Genomic DNA, 19081 nt, shown 5'->3' on the forward strand with positions numbered 1-19081 from the left:
TAGTGGTAGCCGGAGCGTGACTCTTGGTCAGTAACACTAAGCAGGTGTTTGTTGGCTGGTTCATCTGCCCATATATACACAATTTCGGGGATGAGTGTGGCTGCTTATGACAATTTTTTCTTTTTTTTGAGTCATCAGTCTTCTAACTGGTTTGATGTGGTCTGCCACAAATTCCTCTCCTGTGCCAACCTCCTCATCTCTCAGTAGCACTTGCCACCTACGTTCTCAGTTATTTGCTGGATGTATTCCAACTTGTCTCTTACTCTACAGTTTTTGCCCTCTACAGTTCCCTCTAGTACCATGGAAGTCATACCTTCATATCTTAACAGATGTACTATCATAATGTCCCTTCTCTTTGTCAGTATTTTCCACTTTCCTTTCCTCCATATCATCATGATCGGAGATCAGTTGGTACATTAATCTCTCCATAGCCAGTTTTGTTAAGAAACCTAACTGTAAAACAGTTTTATTTGCTTCGAAAAAGTCTCGATGCATTAATGTACATCCTCAGTCACTGCGGTGAATAAGATGGTTTTCCAGTTTCAGTCAAAGCAGTTTTACTTTTTGCAGGGACTAAGGTATATTATGTGGATATGGCAGTCACAATAGAGTAACATCCAGGATGGTTACACTAGAGGGTTTGCAGTTAACATAATTAAGTGGGTTGAAAATACTAAAACTTAGTAGAAGTGCCATTAAGTTTTAGATGGATTATCACCTTGTTGAACGGAAGATTGAGAATGTGACAGGTTGTGTAGTGGGCATAGAAGATGGCAAAGTTATTCACTCCATGCGTACTGATGAAGATAGGGTTTTCATATATCAAAAGAAACCTTGGGATGAAAGCTGGAAGATTTAAAACAGTAGTATTTATTTGTTTATTGTACTTCAGCACATTAGTAATATAATTTGAAAATACAATTTTGTTTGAACTTAGCCTGCAGCAATAATGTTAATAATCAAATTTCTGTAATTGTTTTTGTGTTTTGTTGGTAGTGAAACATCGTTACTGTGTAAGCTGTTCATTAGATACATATTCAGTTTTACTGTTGCCTTAAATACTTACATCCACTACTTTTCTACTGTAAATTTTCAGGAATTTGACCATCCACACATACTACTCAGTGACAACAACAGTATATTTTACAGTATGGTTGAACAGACTGGAAAGGCAGCAGCAGAAGAACTGAGAGCAATAGCAGAAGAAGTAAGTTGGCAGATACATAAATGATACATAATTTGTCCTGTTATGCACAATAATATATATGGCACCCATCAAGCAGAATGTAAAGTCTTCATAAATGTAGGTGCAAGTTTGAGAACTACCAGTAACTTACAGGGTGTTGTGTGGCATTCTTTGATATCAGTTAAAGTTGTTAAGAAAGAAAAGGTTTCTTTTAGTGTTGAGTTTAAACCACATAGTGATGTATCTCACAGTCTCTATAGTTTATTGAACTGTTTGTGGTGAACAGATTAAGTGAAAAAACTGATATTCGGTGTAGCTTTCAAGTTTCAAGAAAACGAATTTCAGCAGGAAAGGTGATAATTGAAAATCTATAACTGAGCTTCAATAGAAGCAGTTGTGATGGTTAAGAAAGTGCACAACAGCTGAAAGTGATGTGAACCTTCAATAAAATTTGAACTAGATGCGCCTTTTTAGCCACTCGGCAAGGGAGAATTGAGGATAGGTGATAAAAACCTGCAGCCTGTTGAACTGTAGAACAGAAGATTCACTTTACCAGATCAGAAGACAAATATTTAAGTTTATAATGAGCAATTTTGTAAACAGTGTTTCAGGAGCCATTATTGTCTCTTCTCATAAATCTGTTATGTAAGGGCAGTAAGGTAATCATCAAACAAGTCTGTAAAATAACTAGTGACCCATCTGGCTTCGCCTGGGTCGTAATAACTGGAAAACTTACCTGGCTATCAGTAATAACTGAAACACACAAACCCCCCTCATAAATGGGTCTGTATGTCAGTGGAAACTGTATCAGAGTCCCTACAGTAGCTTCTGAGATCAGACTTCACATACAGACAAAAAAATACAGGGAGTATCAAAACAAATTTTCAGATTAAAAAGAATCATGACCATTATTATGTTTGTGATGTGTGTGAACAATATACTGTTCCGAAGAGCAAACTAGATAGTTTTACATGGTTCCTGCTAGGTAGCGAAAGTATGGGCCCACTTCAGTTCTAGTAAAAATGGTGCTGGGACAACAGAAAGTGTCGTGTTTCTTGATGCAATAATTTACCAACAGTCATATGTATTGTAGAAATTTATTTTATGAACTTCTTATGTTGGCTGTTGGTAAAATGTTGCATCAAGAAATACATGCCAGCCGTTGTCCTACCGTCCATAATGGATCAGCAAAGAAAGTGTTGTGTGTTCAAAGTTTCGTGCAGTGGCAGTCAGTAATAACTTTCAAACTACATATGGTGTAGATTCTCCTACAGCACAGAGCAGTAGATAATGGCATGAACAATTCAAAGAAATGGGTTGTTTGTGTAAAGGCAAATTGCCAGGTCCTCCCACAGTGTGCGACACAGACGTTGAATGCACCCGCCATAGTTTCACCAGGAGTCCACAGAAACCCATTCACGGTGCTGTTAAACAGCTGAAGATGCAGCTGATGTCAACCTGATGTGTGTTGCTTCAATGTTTACACATGAAACTGTACAGAATTCAGCTGCTGCCAGCTCTCCTTAAAGGTGACAAACAGCAATATGTGGGGTTCAGGAATTTCATTCTTGGCAATATGGAGGGTGACAGTTTCCTTCAACACTTAGTGTTCAGTGATGAAGCAACTGGGAACTTTATTTTTCCACAGTTGAAGGCTGATTCAAACTACTCCATTTATCAACAGGATGGGGCATCGCCACACTGGCATGTGGGAGTACAGAAACTTTTAAATTGGAGGATTATTGAATGATGAATTGGTCACACTGCACCAAATGATTCAGCCTTCACTTACTGGCCTCCAAGGTCACTGGACGTGACTGTATGTGATCATTTCTTGTGAGGGCTCATAAGACTCTGTTTACGTGCCTCCATTACCAGCAACAATGAATGATCAGAGACATCGCATAACAGCAGCTGTGGAAGCTGTAACTCAAGACATGCTCACTGCAATGTGGGAACAATTTGAATACTCCATTGATATCTGCCGTGCATCTCAAGGGGGCATATTAAACACCTATGAAATGACATGAAAAATAAATTTTTGAGTTTTCCTTTGATCAAAACAAAAAACTAATTTGACATGTTTATTAGTTTCAGAAATAGACATGCCAAATTGAATGACTCTTTTCGATACACCCTGCACCGTGGATGTTAATTTATAACATACAAAAGTTATGTACTAGAGGATGGCCTTACAACCTGAAATCTAGGTCACACAGTAATAATAAAGTTTGTGAAACAAGGCTAAAAAGTGTTTGTTTAGTTAATACAATGGAGAAAGTTTCACAAAGATCCCCACAGTTCAGTCAGTTAAAATATATAAAAGTTTCGAAATTTCATTTTGTCTGTAAGTCTGACAAATCTACAGGAACCAACAGAACATCATTAATTCAGGGATAGATTGACTGGTTAATTAATTATTTATTCACTTATGTTATTCGTAGATCTTGACAAGGAGAACCTTCAGGGATTTCAACGTGGTGGTGGTGGTCATCTTCACTCCTAAGAGTTGTTTGAGGCAGCTCTCTCTCTGTTGGTCATCCTGTGCAAGCTTCTTAAACTCTGAATAACTACTGTAACTTACAGGGTGTTTCAAAAATGACCGGTATATTTGAAACGGCAATAAAAACTAAACGAGCAGCGATAGAAATACACCGTTTGTTGCAATATGCTTGGGACAACAGTACATTTTCAGGCAGACAAACTTTCGAAATTACAGTAGTTACAATTTTCAACAACAGATGGCGCTGCGGTCTGGGAAACTCTATAGTACAATATTTTCCACATATCCACCGTGCGTAGCAATAATATGGCGTAGTCTCTGAATGAAATTACCCGAAACCTTTGACAACGTGTCTGGGGGAATGGCTTCACATGCAGTTGAGATATACTGCTTCAGCTGTTCAATTGTTTCTGGATTCTGGCGGTACACCTGGTCTTTCAAGTGTCCCCACAGAAAGAAGTCACAGGGGTTCATGTCTGGCGAATAGGGAGGCCAATCCACGCCGCCTCCTGTATGTTTCGCATAGCCCAAAGCAATCACACGATCATCGAAATATTCATTCAGGAAATTAAAGACGTCGGCCGTGCGATGTGGCCGGGCACCATCTTGCATAAACCACGAGGTGTTCGCAGTGTCGTCTAAGGCAGTTTGTACCACCACAAATTCACGAAGAATGTCCAGATAGCGTGATGCAGTAATCGTTTCGGATCTGAAAAATGGGCCAATGATTCCTTTGCAAGAAATGGCGGGCCAGACCAGTACTTTTTGAGGATGCAGGGACGATGGGACTGCAACATGGGGCTTTTCGGTTCCCCATATGCGCCAGTTCTGTTTATTGACGAAGCCGTCCAGGTAAAAATAAGCTTCGTCAGTAAACCAAATGCTGCCCACATGCATATCGCCGTCATCAATCCTGTGCACTATATCGTTAGCGAATGTCTCTCGTGCAGCAATGGTAGCGGCGCTGAGGGGTTGCCGCGTTTGAATTTTGTATGGATAGAGGTGTAAACTCTGGCGCATGAGATGATACGTGGACGTTGGCGTCATTTGGACCGCAGCTGCAACACGGCGAACGGAAACCCGAGGCCGCTGTTGGATCACCTGCTGCACTAGCTGCGCGTTGCCCTCTGTGGTTGCCATACGGGGTCGCCCTACCTTTCCAGCACGTTCATCCGTCACGTTCCCAGTCCGTTGAAATTTTTCAAACAGATCCTTTATTGTATCGCTTTTCGGTCCTTTGGTTACATTAAACCTCCGTTGAAAACTTCATCTTGTTGCAACAACACTGTGTTCTAGGCGGTGGAATTCCAACACCAGAAAAATCCTCTGTTCTAAGGAATAAACCATGTTGTCTACAGCACACTTGCACGTTGTGAACAGCACAAGCTTACAGCAGAAAGACGACGTACAGAATGGCGCACCCACAGACTGCGTTGTCTTCTATATCGTTCACATCACTTGCAGCGCCATCTGTTGTTGAAAATTGTAACTACTGTAATTTCGAAAGTTTGTCCGCCTGAAAATGTACTGTTGTCCGAAGCATATTGCAACAAACGGTGTATTTCTATCGCTGCTCGTTTAGTTTTTATTGCCGTTTCAAATATACCAGTCATTTTTGAAACATCCTGTATACCCAATTGAACCTGCTTACCATATTCATCAATTGGCCTCCATTTATTATTTTTACCCCTGCCCCCAATCAATCGAACTCTTTTTTTTTTTTGTGCCGTTCATTTCCATGCAAGGCCATATTGTAGACAGCTGTGTTCAGAATAGACTTCCTAATATTTAAATTGATATTTGATGATAACAAATCTATCTTTTTGAGAAATACTTCTTTTGCCATTGTCACTCTGCAATTATGCCATCCATACTTCAGCCATCACCAAATGTTTTGTTGGCCAGGTAGCAAAACTCATCCACTGTTTTTTAGTGGCTGATGTCATGATCCAATTTGATCAGCATCGCCTGATTTAATTACACAACATTTCTTTAATCGTGTCTTATTTTTGTTAATGTTCATCTTTAACCTCCTGTCTGTTTCAAAAGGCAGTATGTCTGTTAAGCTGCTCTTCAAAGTCCTTCGCTGTCTGACAGCCAAGCATACATGAATAAGACATGAAGTGTAGAAAGTTAATTTGTACGCTACATGAAAAGCAAAATATAAATATAGTGCTTAGTACAATTTGTTCTTACTCCAAATGGTTGCTTTATTTGTTACAGTAATGGCCTGCTTGTTGATCTTCATGATAAATTGTTTGTAAAACCAGAATGACTAAAAATGCTAACTATTCTGATAGCACTCCTGTTGTGCTAAAATGTTGCTGCAATTTGTTTAAATTATGTACCTTTCTTATGTTTACTGTGTGATTAATTAATACTTATCTTTCTTTCAGTCTTACAGAAGTAGAACACACAAAAAGTCATCTTGAGGATAAAAAATGACAAGAAGTCAGAGGAAAAATACAGATGACGGTGGTGATTTCAAAGTGCTAAATCGTGCCACTGTAATGTTTCCAGCTGCAGTGCATGGCAGGGCAGGACAGAGAAGGCAACAGTAAAAAATCAGCACAAAAAAGGCAGTGAACCATCATTCACTTTCTCATTTCGTGTATCATCTCATACTATTTATTTTATTCCATATATTCTTTTAATGCATTGTCATGTTTTATATGTAGTCTGTTGACTGTTTGTATTTGTGTGAAATAAGTCATGCATGAAGACAAAGCACATGAAAATGTTATATCTAAAGCTATATTTTAATCGCAAGACACCATTTACAAAGTGACGACTTGGTGCTAAATGATGTAAAGGAAAAAAATGTATACTTTGAGACATCCAGAGAACCTTTTTTTAACTAAATGATCAGTTTGTGAAAATAATAAAATACTAAATGTGAATTTTACATTCATCTACCTTATTTCTGTCACCTCCCCACCCCCCCCCACCCCCCCTCCTTTTCCCATTGTAAAATCACTGTGATGTGCTTACAGTATTGGAATACGATAGTACGTTAAGTCTAGGAACCCCTGTGCTGCATTATTCAAGCTCTTCCTCCTGATAATTGTTGAGGCTCCCTTTGCAGATCCTCCATCTGTTTTAGAATGAACAAAACTTTTCAAATGGACCAGCATACCACTTAAATTCTTGTTAGCATAATCTAATTAAAAATATGTATAAGAGTGTGGCTTCAGTTACCTGAGACGGAAGTCGTGTGCCAGATGTTCTGCCATATTCCTCTCTCCATTACAGGAGCTGGGCATTGGTTGTTACCCTTTGGTCTAACATTTGTTGTACTTCTGTCACTTCCCCTTTGCATAACCAATCGGAAGCTTCCAGTTGTCTTACTGTAATTCCTACTGGGTAGATTTCGAGGATCAATAGGAAAGCAAAGCACTGGTTGGCGTGCTGCCAAAGACCCCTGTTTAATCTGATGAGCGCGCGCGCACACTCTTCTGGGCACACTGAAGGAGTTGCCTGTTCCTCATGCAACAAAATCTGTACCCAGACACTTGTTTTGTAGCCTATTATTGATGTGAAAATGGCATCATTATAGGTTCTCGCTGAATGCAGTGGTAGCTTGTAGTTCTATGTTGATGTACAGACAATGTTGGACATTTTGTTAAAATAATCTGAATATACTGTGTTAAGTTATGCTTTGTTGTACGAGGTTATTGGTGTGATTGGATTGAGGAGTTCCTAGATAACAGGACGCAGCATGTCATTCTCAATGGAGAGAAGTCTTCCAAAGTAAGAGTGATTTCAGGTGTGCCGCAGGGGAGTGTCATAGGACCGTTGCTATTCACAATATACATAAATGACCTGGTGGATGACATCGTAAGTTCACTGAGGCTTTTTGCAGATGATGCTGTGGTGTATCAAGAGGTTGTAACAATGGAAAATTGTACTGAAATGCAGGAGGATCTGCAGCGAATTGACGCATGGTGCAGGGAATGGCAATTGAATCTCAATGTAGACAAGTGTAATGTGCTGCGAATACACAGAAAGATAGATCCTTTATCATTTAGCTACAAAATAGCAGGTCAGCAACTGGAAGCAGTTAATACCATAAATTATCTGGGAGTACGCATTAGGAGTGATTTAAAATGGAATGATCATATAATGTTGATCGTCGGTAAAGCAGATGCCAGACTGAGATTCATTGGAAGAATCCTAAGGAAATGCAGTCCGAAAACAAAGGAAGTAGGTTACAGTACACTTGTTCGTCCACTGCTTGAATACTGCTCAGCAGTGTGGGATCCGTACCAGATAGGGTTGATAGAAGAGATCGAGAGGATCCAATGGAGAGCAGCGCGCTTTGTTACAGGATCATTTAGTAATCGCGAAAGCGTTACGGAGATGATAGATCAACTCCAGTGGAAGACTCTGCAAGAGAGACGCTCAGTAGCTCGGTACGGGCTTTTGTCAAAGTTTCGAGAACATACCTTCACCAAAGAGTCGAGCAGTATATTGCTCCCTCCTACGTATATCTCGCGAAGAGACCATGAGGATAAAGTCAGAGAGATGCCCACACAGAGGCGTACCGACAATCCTTCTTTCCACGAACAATAAGAGACTGGAATAGAAGGGAGAACCGATAGAGGTACTCAAGGTACCCTCCGCCACACACCGTCAGGTGGCTTGCGGAGTATGGATGTAGATGTAGATGTTATGCTTTTCATCTTGGTGTCAAAGGTATCGCATGACTGACTGGTGATACATATGTTTTCTAATTTAACAGTTGGATATCTATGTAATGAAGTTGACTTGTGAATGGTTGGAGCTCTGTGGGGGCTATGGTCAATTTTTTGTTTATGCACCATCACCGTATCCGGGAGCTAACACGTAGAATGAAGTAAACACGAGTAACTGAAGAAGGTGCACATGATTTACTTCCTTAAAATCTCTCTGCAGTTAAAGTATGGTGAGCTGGGGAGTACTTAGCATTTTGGGTCCATGGAACTGCTGCCCATACCACTACAGTATATAGTGGCCGTAAGTTATGATGTACTAATGTACTCCAGCACAATGTAAATACCGCACTAGAATTATGCTGTTTCTCTTTGAATGTGTGCTCGCATGCAAATAAGAGGTGAAAACATGTTTTGTACCCTTCTCTCCACAATAATTAGAAACCAGCATCAGGTGCTGAAATGAATGCTGGTCAGCTGCGCTCCAATAAATTTGGAGGAATAGTGCAGTTGTCTGTTTTTGACTGCACATGCTCTGATGTGATGTCATTCCTTCTGGCATTAAGAGTGCTACATTGCTCACAACACCATATCAATAGTTTCTTTGAAACTACGTGTAGCATGTTGTTCAAATTACAATGACGGGTTTATTAGGAGTGACAGAAGCAATGGCTCTGTGGGGATGTGGTCGACAGCAGGTAATTTATTAGCCTGGGTTCAATTCCTGCTGCTACTAATATATTTTTTCTTCATTTTAGCTTATTCCTTCCAATGTTAAACAATTAATTATAAAATTTGAATATATTTAAACAGTTCAGTTTATACACTCAAACTTAATATATTAAGTTAAAATTATTCCCATTGTAAGTTGAAAAGTTACCAGCCAACGCATGGTATCACATTGGTAAAATTGCACATGGGCTACCAATGATCCCCGTGCATCGTTCAGGTGGAGCACTACCTTCAAACTCGATGTCTAAAATCCTCAGAAATAAAATTTATAAGCATTACATGTTGTTAAATACCTTCTGTGATGCAGATAAACCCTAGTTTTCGTGTTAGTGTCATTTATTAACAGTAACAGTGATAGCTTTTGCATTTTTTGTTAATGGCAATGAGCCCAAATACCTAGCAGTTCACTAGTAGTATTAAAGAGAGCATATAGAAACCACAGGAATAAGAGCAGAGAAAGGTAACCAATATTTGATTTGAAACTTAATTTTTAAAAGGGAAAAGCAATGCTGCAGGACAAACAGAATTTTGTAATGCAAATACAGTTGTAGAATGTATTCATCGCACCCCAAATGGAAATTGAATAATTCATAAATAAGCTTGAATATGGACTAAACAGGCTCCATCTAGACAAAAAGTTGTTACTGATGTGTGGGGACATTAACATTGATTTACTTGGAACCAGCAAAATAAGAGCTACTGCTCAACCTCACAGATGCTTTAAACTTAAAACAGACCATAAAGACCCCAGAAAGAATCACAAAAATTACTGCCACTTTCCTGGATTAGATATTTGTGAATATAAACGGTTTTGGACAATGTAAAAGTACAAGCCTTTATCATGAAGCTAAAGTTGTTACCCTACAAAGCTGCTTGCTGCCCACCCAGAACTAAAAACAACGGTGAAAGGTGGGAAGAATTTCAACAAACGGACAACACCAACAGAAATTCTTTAACATTTTTCTGTGATTACTTTGAAATTGTATTCCCTCTCAAAACACAAGTAATGAGGTGAGTCTTCAAAAGCGGAGAGATAATTAACAGGTACCAAAATATTGGGTGCAAGGAAAAGAGAATTACTCAGATATGGGAGAAACAATAACACACCCCTTTTCTGCACAACTACATTTAGAAATACCTTCAAATGTACAAGACAGATACGCCAGGCCAAAAAAAAAAAAGCCAATGATAAGTTCATAATGGAGTCGGTAAATAAAAGCCAAGCAGTACGGAAAGTAATAAAGTAGGAAGCAAGTAGTGTCCCCTAAATGGAAAATATCACTCTGAACCATGAGAAGAAGAGTATAAGTGATCCACAACACATCGCAAATCTTTTGAGTGGAACTGTGCAAATATCACAAATATTTTTTCAGTGACAAAACAGATGCTATAAAGAAACAGAAGCAAAAAATGCAGTTGTTCCTCCTCAATGTGTCTTCGTGAACCTGCTACAGATGAAATCATCCACGTTGCATCAACTCTTACAAAAAGGTCATCAGGAATTGATGGTATTCATGATTGCATCATAAAGAAATGTATTACAGGCATTTCATTGCCTGGTGAGGGTACAGTCAGTTGATCTTTAATGACTGGCACATTTTCAGACTTCAAAAATTGCTAAAGTGGTCCCTATTCCCAAGAAAGGAGGTAAATAATGTACAGAAAACTACAGACCAACTGCCGTACTGGGCTTCAACAAAATCATAGAAAAGTAATGTATAATAAGTTAATAAAATTTTTAGAGAATAACAAAATTCTCACTGATATTCAGCAGGCACTGAAGAAAAACAAATCAACTAGGCCTAGTGCCGTTTGATGTCATACGCAATGCCCTGCAAACAATGAATAAAAAAGTGACATTGGCATTTTTTAGATTTAAGTAAAGGCTTTGACATCTGGCCCATAACATATTGTTCGACAAGCTCCAAGTATATGGCATAGAGGCATTGCACTAAACTGGTTCCCTTCATACTTAAAAATTGGAAACGGGAAATACAAATAAAACATTAACTAAATGAAAACACTAAGATGTTTCTCAGATGAAAAATTTTAAAACATGTCACAGATACATCCTCAGGCCAACCAACTTTCTTCTCTGTATAAACAAATACGGTCTTGACATTGGATCACAAATACTTTCATTACAGATGACACAAGCATCCTTATTACAGGAAACACCCGAAGTCAATTACAAGCGGCTGTAAATAAAACTTTAGCACAGTTAGATAGATTTCAAGGGAATAAATAAACTACTAATACACAAAAATAACATTCCTATATTTTTGTTTGAAAGGTGGTACATGCAACACCAGTGTGACAAACCCCAACAAAATTTCATCTTCTCTAGAAAAAAAAGTATTTAGATATATGGCATACACATATAAACAAAATAAATGGAATAAAAAAATGTTATAGTCTACAATTACTCACTGTTAACAGCAAGCATTGTCCGAATTGGCTACTTTGGTCAATTCTATAACATCTTGCTGACAGAATTATATTTCAGGGTAATACACCACCTAATGCACTAGTTTTCCTAACCTAGAAAAGAACTTAAAGAGCAATGCAACATGCTCAAACAGATTGTTGCAAACCCCTTTTGAAAAAGTCGTCAATCCTCCCATTTGTAGCAGCGTGGTTCTGTTTGCCCATTACCTGCACCTACCTCTGAACTCGCTGCAGCAGATTGCCAGTAGCAAAGCTGAGCAGAAATGTACTGTACTGCAACTCCCAACAGGCTGCATACAGTGGAACTAATCAAAGAATCCAGAAAAGGTCTAGATTTTGAATGAAAGATGAAGTAATGGCAAAACTTTGGTATAGTCTGAACCTCGATATCGTACACTGCCAAGCCCTTGCTAATCTTAAGTCATCCAAAAACACTTTCATTCATGTCAGCAATTTTATGGTAACGTATTTCCTGAAATCTGAACAGTTACTAAGCACTGATTGCTACTAAATGAAAATACTCACCATACTATTAAGTTTATCAATGTCTTGTGCACTCAAGTTTTTAGTCACCGATGTGCTCAATAGGCCACGTGGAATTACTTGCTTTCTCTCATACACACAATTACTTAAAAAATTCGTACTTTCTAAAAAACATACTGGAATAAATATGCCTCCAATTTAAAACACTTGACGCATGTATCACAACTAAAACCATCAAATTAAAACTTCCTTCAGAGATCATACTACACACGCCCACACCATTGAAAGGCTAGGCTCCGGTTACTTTAGACTGCTGTAAGCATTCTATATCCCCAAGGAAAAGACGCGTGAAGAATACTTCATTCTGATTGGTCAGTTTTCTTTAAAACCAGTAGAAAAAAGTTATTCTCCTGCATTAGTCCACACTTTTTGTGACTAACCAATCAACAAATAACACACTTTCGAACTGTACTTTTTACCAAAATAAATATTCAACATTTTGATATTTTGTTTATACTTTACATTATTAACTATTTTCATTTGCACTTGCATTAGCTATCCTTTTACCATAAACTTATTAAACATACACTATGTGATCAAAAGTATCCAGACATGGGGCTGAAAATGAAGTGCACCCTCCATCAGTAATGCTGGAACTCAATACGGTGTTGACACACCCTTAGCATTGATGACCGCTTCCACTCTCACAGGCATACATTCAATGGGGTGCTGGAAGGTTTCTTGGGGAACGGCAGCCCATTCTTACGGAGTGCTGCACTGAGGAGAGGTATCGATGAGGGTCGGCCTGGCACAAAGTCAGAGTTCCAAAACATCCCAGAGGTGTTCTATATGATTCAGGTCAGAACTCTGTACAGGCCAGTCCATTACAGGGATGTTGCTGTCATGTAAACACTCCGCCACAGGCTGTGCATTATGAACAGGTGCTCGATCGCGTTGAAAGATGCAGTCGCCACCTCTGAATTGCTCTTCAACAGTGAGAAGCAAGGAGGTGCTTAAAACATCAATGTAGCCCTGTGCTGTGATAGTACCATGCAAAACAAGAGGGGTGCAAGCCCCCTCGATGAAAAACAAGGTCACACCATAACACCACTGCCTGTGAATCTCACTGTTGGCACTATACACACTGGCAGATGGTCCACCGCTCGTGGTCTCGCGGTAGCGTTCTCGCTTCCCGAGCCCGGGGTCCCGGGTTCGATTCCCGGCGGGGTCAGGGATTTTCACCTGCCTTGAGATGACTGGGTGTTTGTGTTGTCCTCATCATTTCATCATCATCCAGGAAAGTGGCGAAATTGGACTGAGCAAAGGTTGGGAAATTGTACGGGTGCTGATAACCACGCAGTTGAGCGCCCCACAAACCAAACATCATCATCATCATCACACTGGCAGATGACGGTCAACGGACATTCGCTATACCCACACCCTGCCATCTGATCGCCACAGTGTACACTGTGATTCATCACTCCACCCAAATGTTTTTCCACCATTCAATCGTCCAGTGTTTATGTTCCGTACACCAAGTGAGGTGTCGCTTGGCATTTACCGGCCTGATGTGTGGCATATGAGCAGCCGCTCAATCATGAAATCCATGTTTTCTCGCCTCCCACCTATCTACCACAATACTTGCTGTGGATCCTGATGCAGTTCGGAATTCTTGTGTGATGATCTGCCTCTTACACATTATGACCCTGTTCAATTGTCGGCAGTCTGTCAGTCAACAGACAAGGTTGGCCTGTACACTTTTGTGCTGTACATGTCCCTTCACGTTTCCACTTCACTATCACATCAGAAACCGTGGACCTAGGGTATGTTTAGGAGTGTGGAAGTCTCGCTTACAGACTTATGACACAAGTGACACCCAATCACCTGACCAAGTTCGATGTCCGTGAGTTCTGCAGAGTGCCCCATTCTGCTCTCTCTCTCACGATCTCTAATGACTACTGAGGTCACTGATACGGAGTACCTGGCAGTAGGTGGCAGCACAATGTACCTAATATGAAAACTGTATGTTGTTGGGGGTGTCTGGATACTTTCAATCACATAGTGCATTATGATACAAAATCCCCCATCGTCTGCATTCACACTGTCTTAAAACTTTTGGAGAGAAGAGAACCACTTGTATGAATATCAAGAGCTCAGATGGCAACCCAGTTCTAAGCAAAGAAGGGAAGGCAGAAAGGTGGAAGGAGTATATAGAGGGTTTATACAAGGGCGATGTACTTGAGGACAATATTATGGAAATGGAAGAGGATGTAGATGAAGACGAAATGGGAGATAAGATACTGCGTGAAGAGTTTGACAGAGCACTGAAAGACCTGAGTCGAAACAAGGCCCCGGGAGTAGACAACATTCCATTTGAACTACTGATGGCCTCGGGAGAGCCAGTCATGACAAAACTCTACCATCTGGTGAGCACGATGTATGAGACAGGCGAAATACCCTCAGACTTCAAGAAGAATATAATAATTCCAATCCCAAAGAAAGCAGGTGTTGACAGATGTGAAAATTACCGAACTATCAGTTTAATAAGTCACAGGTGCAAAATACTAACGCGAATTCTTTACAGACGAATGGAAAAACTGGTAGAAGCCGACCTCGGGGAAGATCAGTTTGGATTCCGTAGAAATGTTGGAACACGTGAGGCAATACTGACCTTACGACTTATCTTAGAAGAAAGATTAAGAAAAGGCAAACCTACGTTTCTAGCATTTGTAGACTTAGAGAAAGCTTTTGACAATGTTAACTGGAATACTCTCTTTCAAATTCTGAAGGTGGCAGGGGTAAAATACAGGGAGCGAAAGGCTATTTACAGTTTGTACAGAAACCAGATGGCAGTTATAAGAGTCGAGGGGCATGAAAGGGAAGCAGTGGTTGGGAAAGGAGTAAGACAGGGTTGTAGCCTCTCCCCGATGTTATTCAATCTGTATATTGAGCAAGCAGTAAAGGAAACAAAAGAAAAATTCGGAGTAGGTATTAAAATTCATGGAGAAGAAGTAAAAACTTTGAGGTTCGCCGATGACATTGTAATTCTGTCAGAGACAGCAAAGGACTTGGAAGAGCAGTTGAACGGAATGGACAGTGTCTTGAAAGGAGGATATAAGATGAACATCAACAAAAGCAAAACGAGGATAATGGAATGTAGTCAAATTAAGTCGGGTGATGCTGAGGGAATTAGATTAGGAAATGAGACACTTAAAGTAGTAAAGGAGTTTTGCTATTTAGGGAGTAAAATAACCGATGATGGTCGAAGTAGAGAGGATATAAAATGTAGACTGGCAATGGCAAGGAAAGCGTTTCTCAAGAAGAGGAATTTGTTAACATCGAGTATAGATTTAAGTGTCAGGAAGTCGTTTCTGAAAGTATTTGTATGGAGTGTAGCCATGTATGGAAGTGAAACATGGACGATAACTAGTTTGGACAAGAAGAGAATAGAAGCTTTCGAAATGTGGTGCTACAGAAGAATGCTGAAGATAAGGTGGGTAGATCACGTAACTAATGAGGAGGTATTGAATAGGATTGGGGAGAAGAGAAGTTTGTGGCACAACTTGACTAGAAGAAGGGATCGGTTGGTAGGACATGTTTTGAGGCATCAAGGGATCACAAATTTAGCATTGGAGGGCAGTGTGGAGGGTAAAAATCGTAGAGGGAGACCAAGAGATGAATACACTAAGCAGATTCAGAAGGATGTAGGTTGCAGTAGATACTGGGAGATGAAGAAGCTTGCACAGGATAGAGTAGCATGGAGAGCTGCATCAAACCAGTCTCAGGACTGAAGACCACAACAACAACAACAGGGTGGAGAAAAATTATGTCGCGAAATTTTAATCCTGGACAGCTGATGCCAATAGGAACTAAAATTACCAATGTTGTGTAGGTCGACAACGCACAATTTTTAAACTACGGAAACTTGGCGCCACGCGCTCCGATTGGCCTCGGCCTTGCCCTGTTGCCGGATGCTCTGGACAGCTCATGACCGCGAATGCTTTGCCTGCCATAAATCGCGATGTATCCAAGGCGGACCGCACGCTCGGTGGTAGCGTGCCATCCTTCCACTATGGGGGCCTGGGGGCGAATCCGCCTGGGTCCCGACACAGCTATTGTAGTTTCATGATAAGACGTTCTGGGAACAAACCCGTCAAAAGCTGTTAGTTCGCGTAGATACAGTCTTTTACAAATTGTGTCGGCCCTGAAAAGGCCTTTTTTGTAGCTAGGACATTGTTTACTTAAAGCAGGTGCTCGAACTGGTGGCCCTCTGATGCGACACAAGCTTGGTAACGACGAACGGTGTTTTGCCGAACTCTTTCAAAGATTACTGGTATTGCCCTGATGTGATAAGCGGCATGTTGAAAGCGATCCATTAATTGCTCTTCGTTTCTAGGTGGTTCGCGTGTGGGTGGGTGGACTAGAACCTTGAAGAATCCCCACAGGAAAAAGTCCAATGGCGTGTGGTCTGGTGATCGCGGGAGCCTTGTCCTACGAACACCTCTGTCAATTACTCGGTCGTCGGAGAGCTCATTTGAATATCCGAGCACAGTACAACTGTTATGTGCGGGCGCCCCATCATGATGCAACCACATGTATAGCCGTATAACCAGGGGAACCTCTTCCAGCAGGCTGGGTACAGTATCTCGCAAAAAGTGAAGGTACTTTTGCCTCAGTAGGTCAAGGAGGAAGACGGACCTGCCCGATCAGATGGTCGCCACAATGCTTGTCCAAATGTTGAGCGAAAATAGCTCCTGGTGTCCGTGGACGTACGTGACGTCAGGATTTACCCTTGCCCAGTAATGAACATTTCGAGTGTTGTAAAGGCCATCCCGATGGAAGGTGTACTCCTAGATAAACAACACAATGGCGGGGAAGTCGGGATCACGCGCAGCACGTCGCAGAAACCACCGGCAAAACCCTAGCCTGTGTTCATAGTCCGCCACAGGATTTAGGTCTTGGAAAGGCTGGAAACTAAACGGATGCTGGCCGTCATCCCTCAAAACCTCCCAGACTAAACAATGAGTGACCCCCGTGTCGTGTCCAACCGCTCGAGTACTTGTTGTAGGTGCTTCCTCGAATCGCTCGAGAACAGTGTCTTCAAGTGCAGCATCCGGTCGTGTTCGAGGTCTTCCAGCATCGCCATGAAATCCCGCTAACGAGCCTGTTTCGCCAAGTCGCCGGTGAACTGCTGTAAACGTGGGTGGCGTCTTGCTGGGTACCGTCCTTCATATAACCGTCGAGTTTCATGGTCATTACCGTCGGCTAGTCCTGAAACAAAAACCATATCTCGTTGTCCTTCAAACGAATACTGTACTGTCATGAATACTGTATGACTAAATCGCAGGTGACGTGTCTGTCCTCTGAGGGGAAGCTTACGTGTGAATGCCTCTGACGTGAGGTGGAGACAAACAGCAAGACCTATTCGACACGTGTGCGTATCAAGTTGGGAGAGTGACGGAGCGATGGGCGTTTGTATGTGTTAACCGACAACTTTAGCGCTGCCCGTCAACCGACGAACGGGAACAGGGCAATCCCACTACCAATCGGAGGGCGTGGCGTCAAGTTTCCGTAGTTTAAAAATGGTGTGTTGTCGACCTACACAACATTAGTAATTTTGGTTCCTACTAGCATCAGCTATGAAGGGTTAAAATTTCGTTTCACAATTTTTCTCCACCCTGTATGTAAATTCTCCAGCCGTATGATATTACTTATTGTTTGCTGTGGGTGGCGAATCATCTGGATTTGGGGTACAGGATCAGGGACTTTGGCCTATAAATTGCAAGATGCAGGTGTACCAACGCCTTGCAACTAAGAGAGCTTGAAAGTTGTACGTTAATACTTCTTTGCAAAGTTGATCAATGATTCTGCTGTGGAGTGCGTACATACACTCTGAAATATTACTATCGCGAGCAGTACCGAGCGAACAGTTATTGAGGGGAGTCGGAAGTGGTCGGACGCAGCGTGCGGTAGAGAGAAGCCGCGCGACATGAGAGATCGCAAAAGGTTCAAATGGCTCTAAGCACTACGGGACTTAACATCTGACGTCATCAGTCCCCTAGTGTTAAACTACTTAACCCTAAATAGCCTAAGGACATCACACACATCCATGCCCGAGGCAGGATTCGAACCTGCGACCGTAGCAGCCGCGAGGTTCCGGACTGAGGCGCCAAGAATCGCTCGGTCACAGCGGCCGGCGAGAGGTCGCAGCTTGCTGCGGTCGTGCTAGCAGCGCCGGAGGAGACTTTGGTATTAATTGAGGATTTTTGGTAATTTGCCTTTTTGTTGCACATAACTGTTGCTTGCTTGCGCACTGGATGGGTTTTGTCGTATTTGTGTACGCTTACACTGAAAGCAATATCCATATCTTTTTTTCGGGGAGGGACTTGTTTTTTGAGTACAGACATTGTGGAATAATTAAAGTCTGTGTTAAGCTTGTTCTTCTTCTCTTCTTCGGTTATCAACCCACAGGTTGGTTGGCAGCAGCACGCCATTCCGTTCTTTTGTCAACTTTCTTCTTCATATCTGCATAGGTCTGGCACCCGATGTCATTTATTACTTGTTGAATGTAGGTTAATCTAGGTCGTCCTCGGCGAGTTCTTCCTTCAATGATTCCTTCTAATATTCTCTTAATGAAATTGTTATGCCGTAAAATGTGACCTATGAAGGTTATTCTTCTTTTCTGTATATTTCGCCAAAGAGATCTGTTTTCTTTCACTCTTCTGAGGACATCTTCGTTTGTAGCCTTGTCTCGCCAGCTGATTTTTTCCATTCTCCGGTAGCACCACATTTCGAATGCCTCTAATCTTCTCTTTTCTTCTTTTCCACAAGTCCAAGTTTCACATCCGTAAAGGGCTGTGCTCCACACATAGGTTTTCATGACTCTCTTTCTTACGTCTAAACTAACATTTCTACTCGTCAGTAAGTTTCTTTTTCCATTGAATGCTATTTTGGCAAGTTGTATTCTGTTTTTAATGTCACTTTTGCTCCTTCCATCTGCTGTTATTTTGCTACCTAAGTAGTTAAATTCTGTAACCT

The 19081-nt window shown here is 41.1% G+C and overlaps 1 protein-coding gene across 3 annotated transcripts in view; it reads left to right on the plus strand.

Moving 5' to 3' along the window:
- LOC126163018 (probable multidrug resistance-associated protein lethal(2)03659) overlaps positions 1-6594 on the plus strand; it is a 262484-nt gene extending 255890 nt beyond the window's left edge. For all 3 annotated transcript variants that reach the window (XM_049919887.1, XM_049919885.1, XM_049919888.1), the window contains 2 exons: positions 1097-1207; positions 6086-6594. In XM_049919887.1, the coding sequence (XP_049775844.1) occupies positions 1097-1207; positions 6086-6121 (147 nt within the window). In that variant the 3' untranslated portion in view covers positions 6122-6594. The remainder of the gene's footprint in view (positions 1-1096; positions 1208-6085) is intronic.
- The last annotated feature ends 12487 nt before the right edge of the window (positions 6595-19081 follow it).

This window comes from Schistocerca cancellata, chromosome 2 (genome assembly GCF_023864275.1).
Source record: "Schistocerca cancellata isolate TAMUIC-IGC-003103 chromosome 2, iqSchCanc2.1, whole genome shotgun sequence".
In the NCBI taxonomy this organism is placed as follows: domain Eukaryota; kingdom Metazoa; phylum Arthropoda; class Insecta; order Orthoptera; family Acrididae; genus Schistocerca; species Schistocerca cancellata.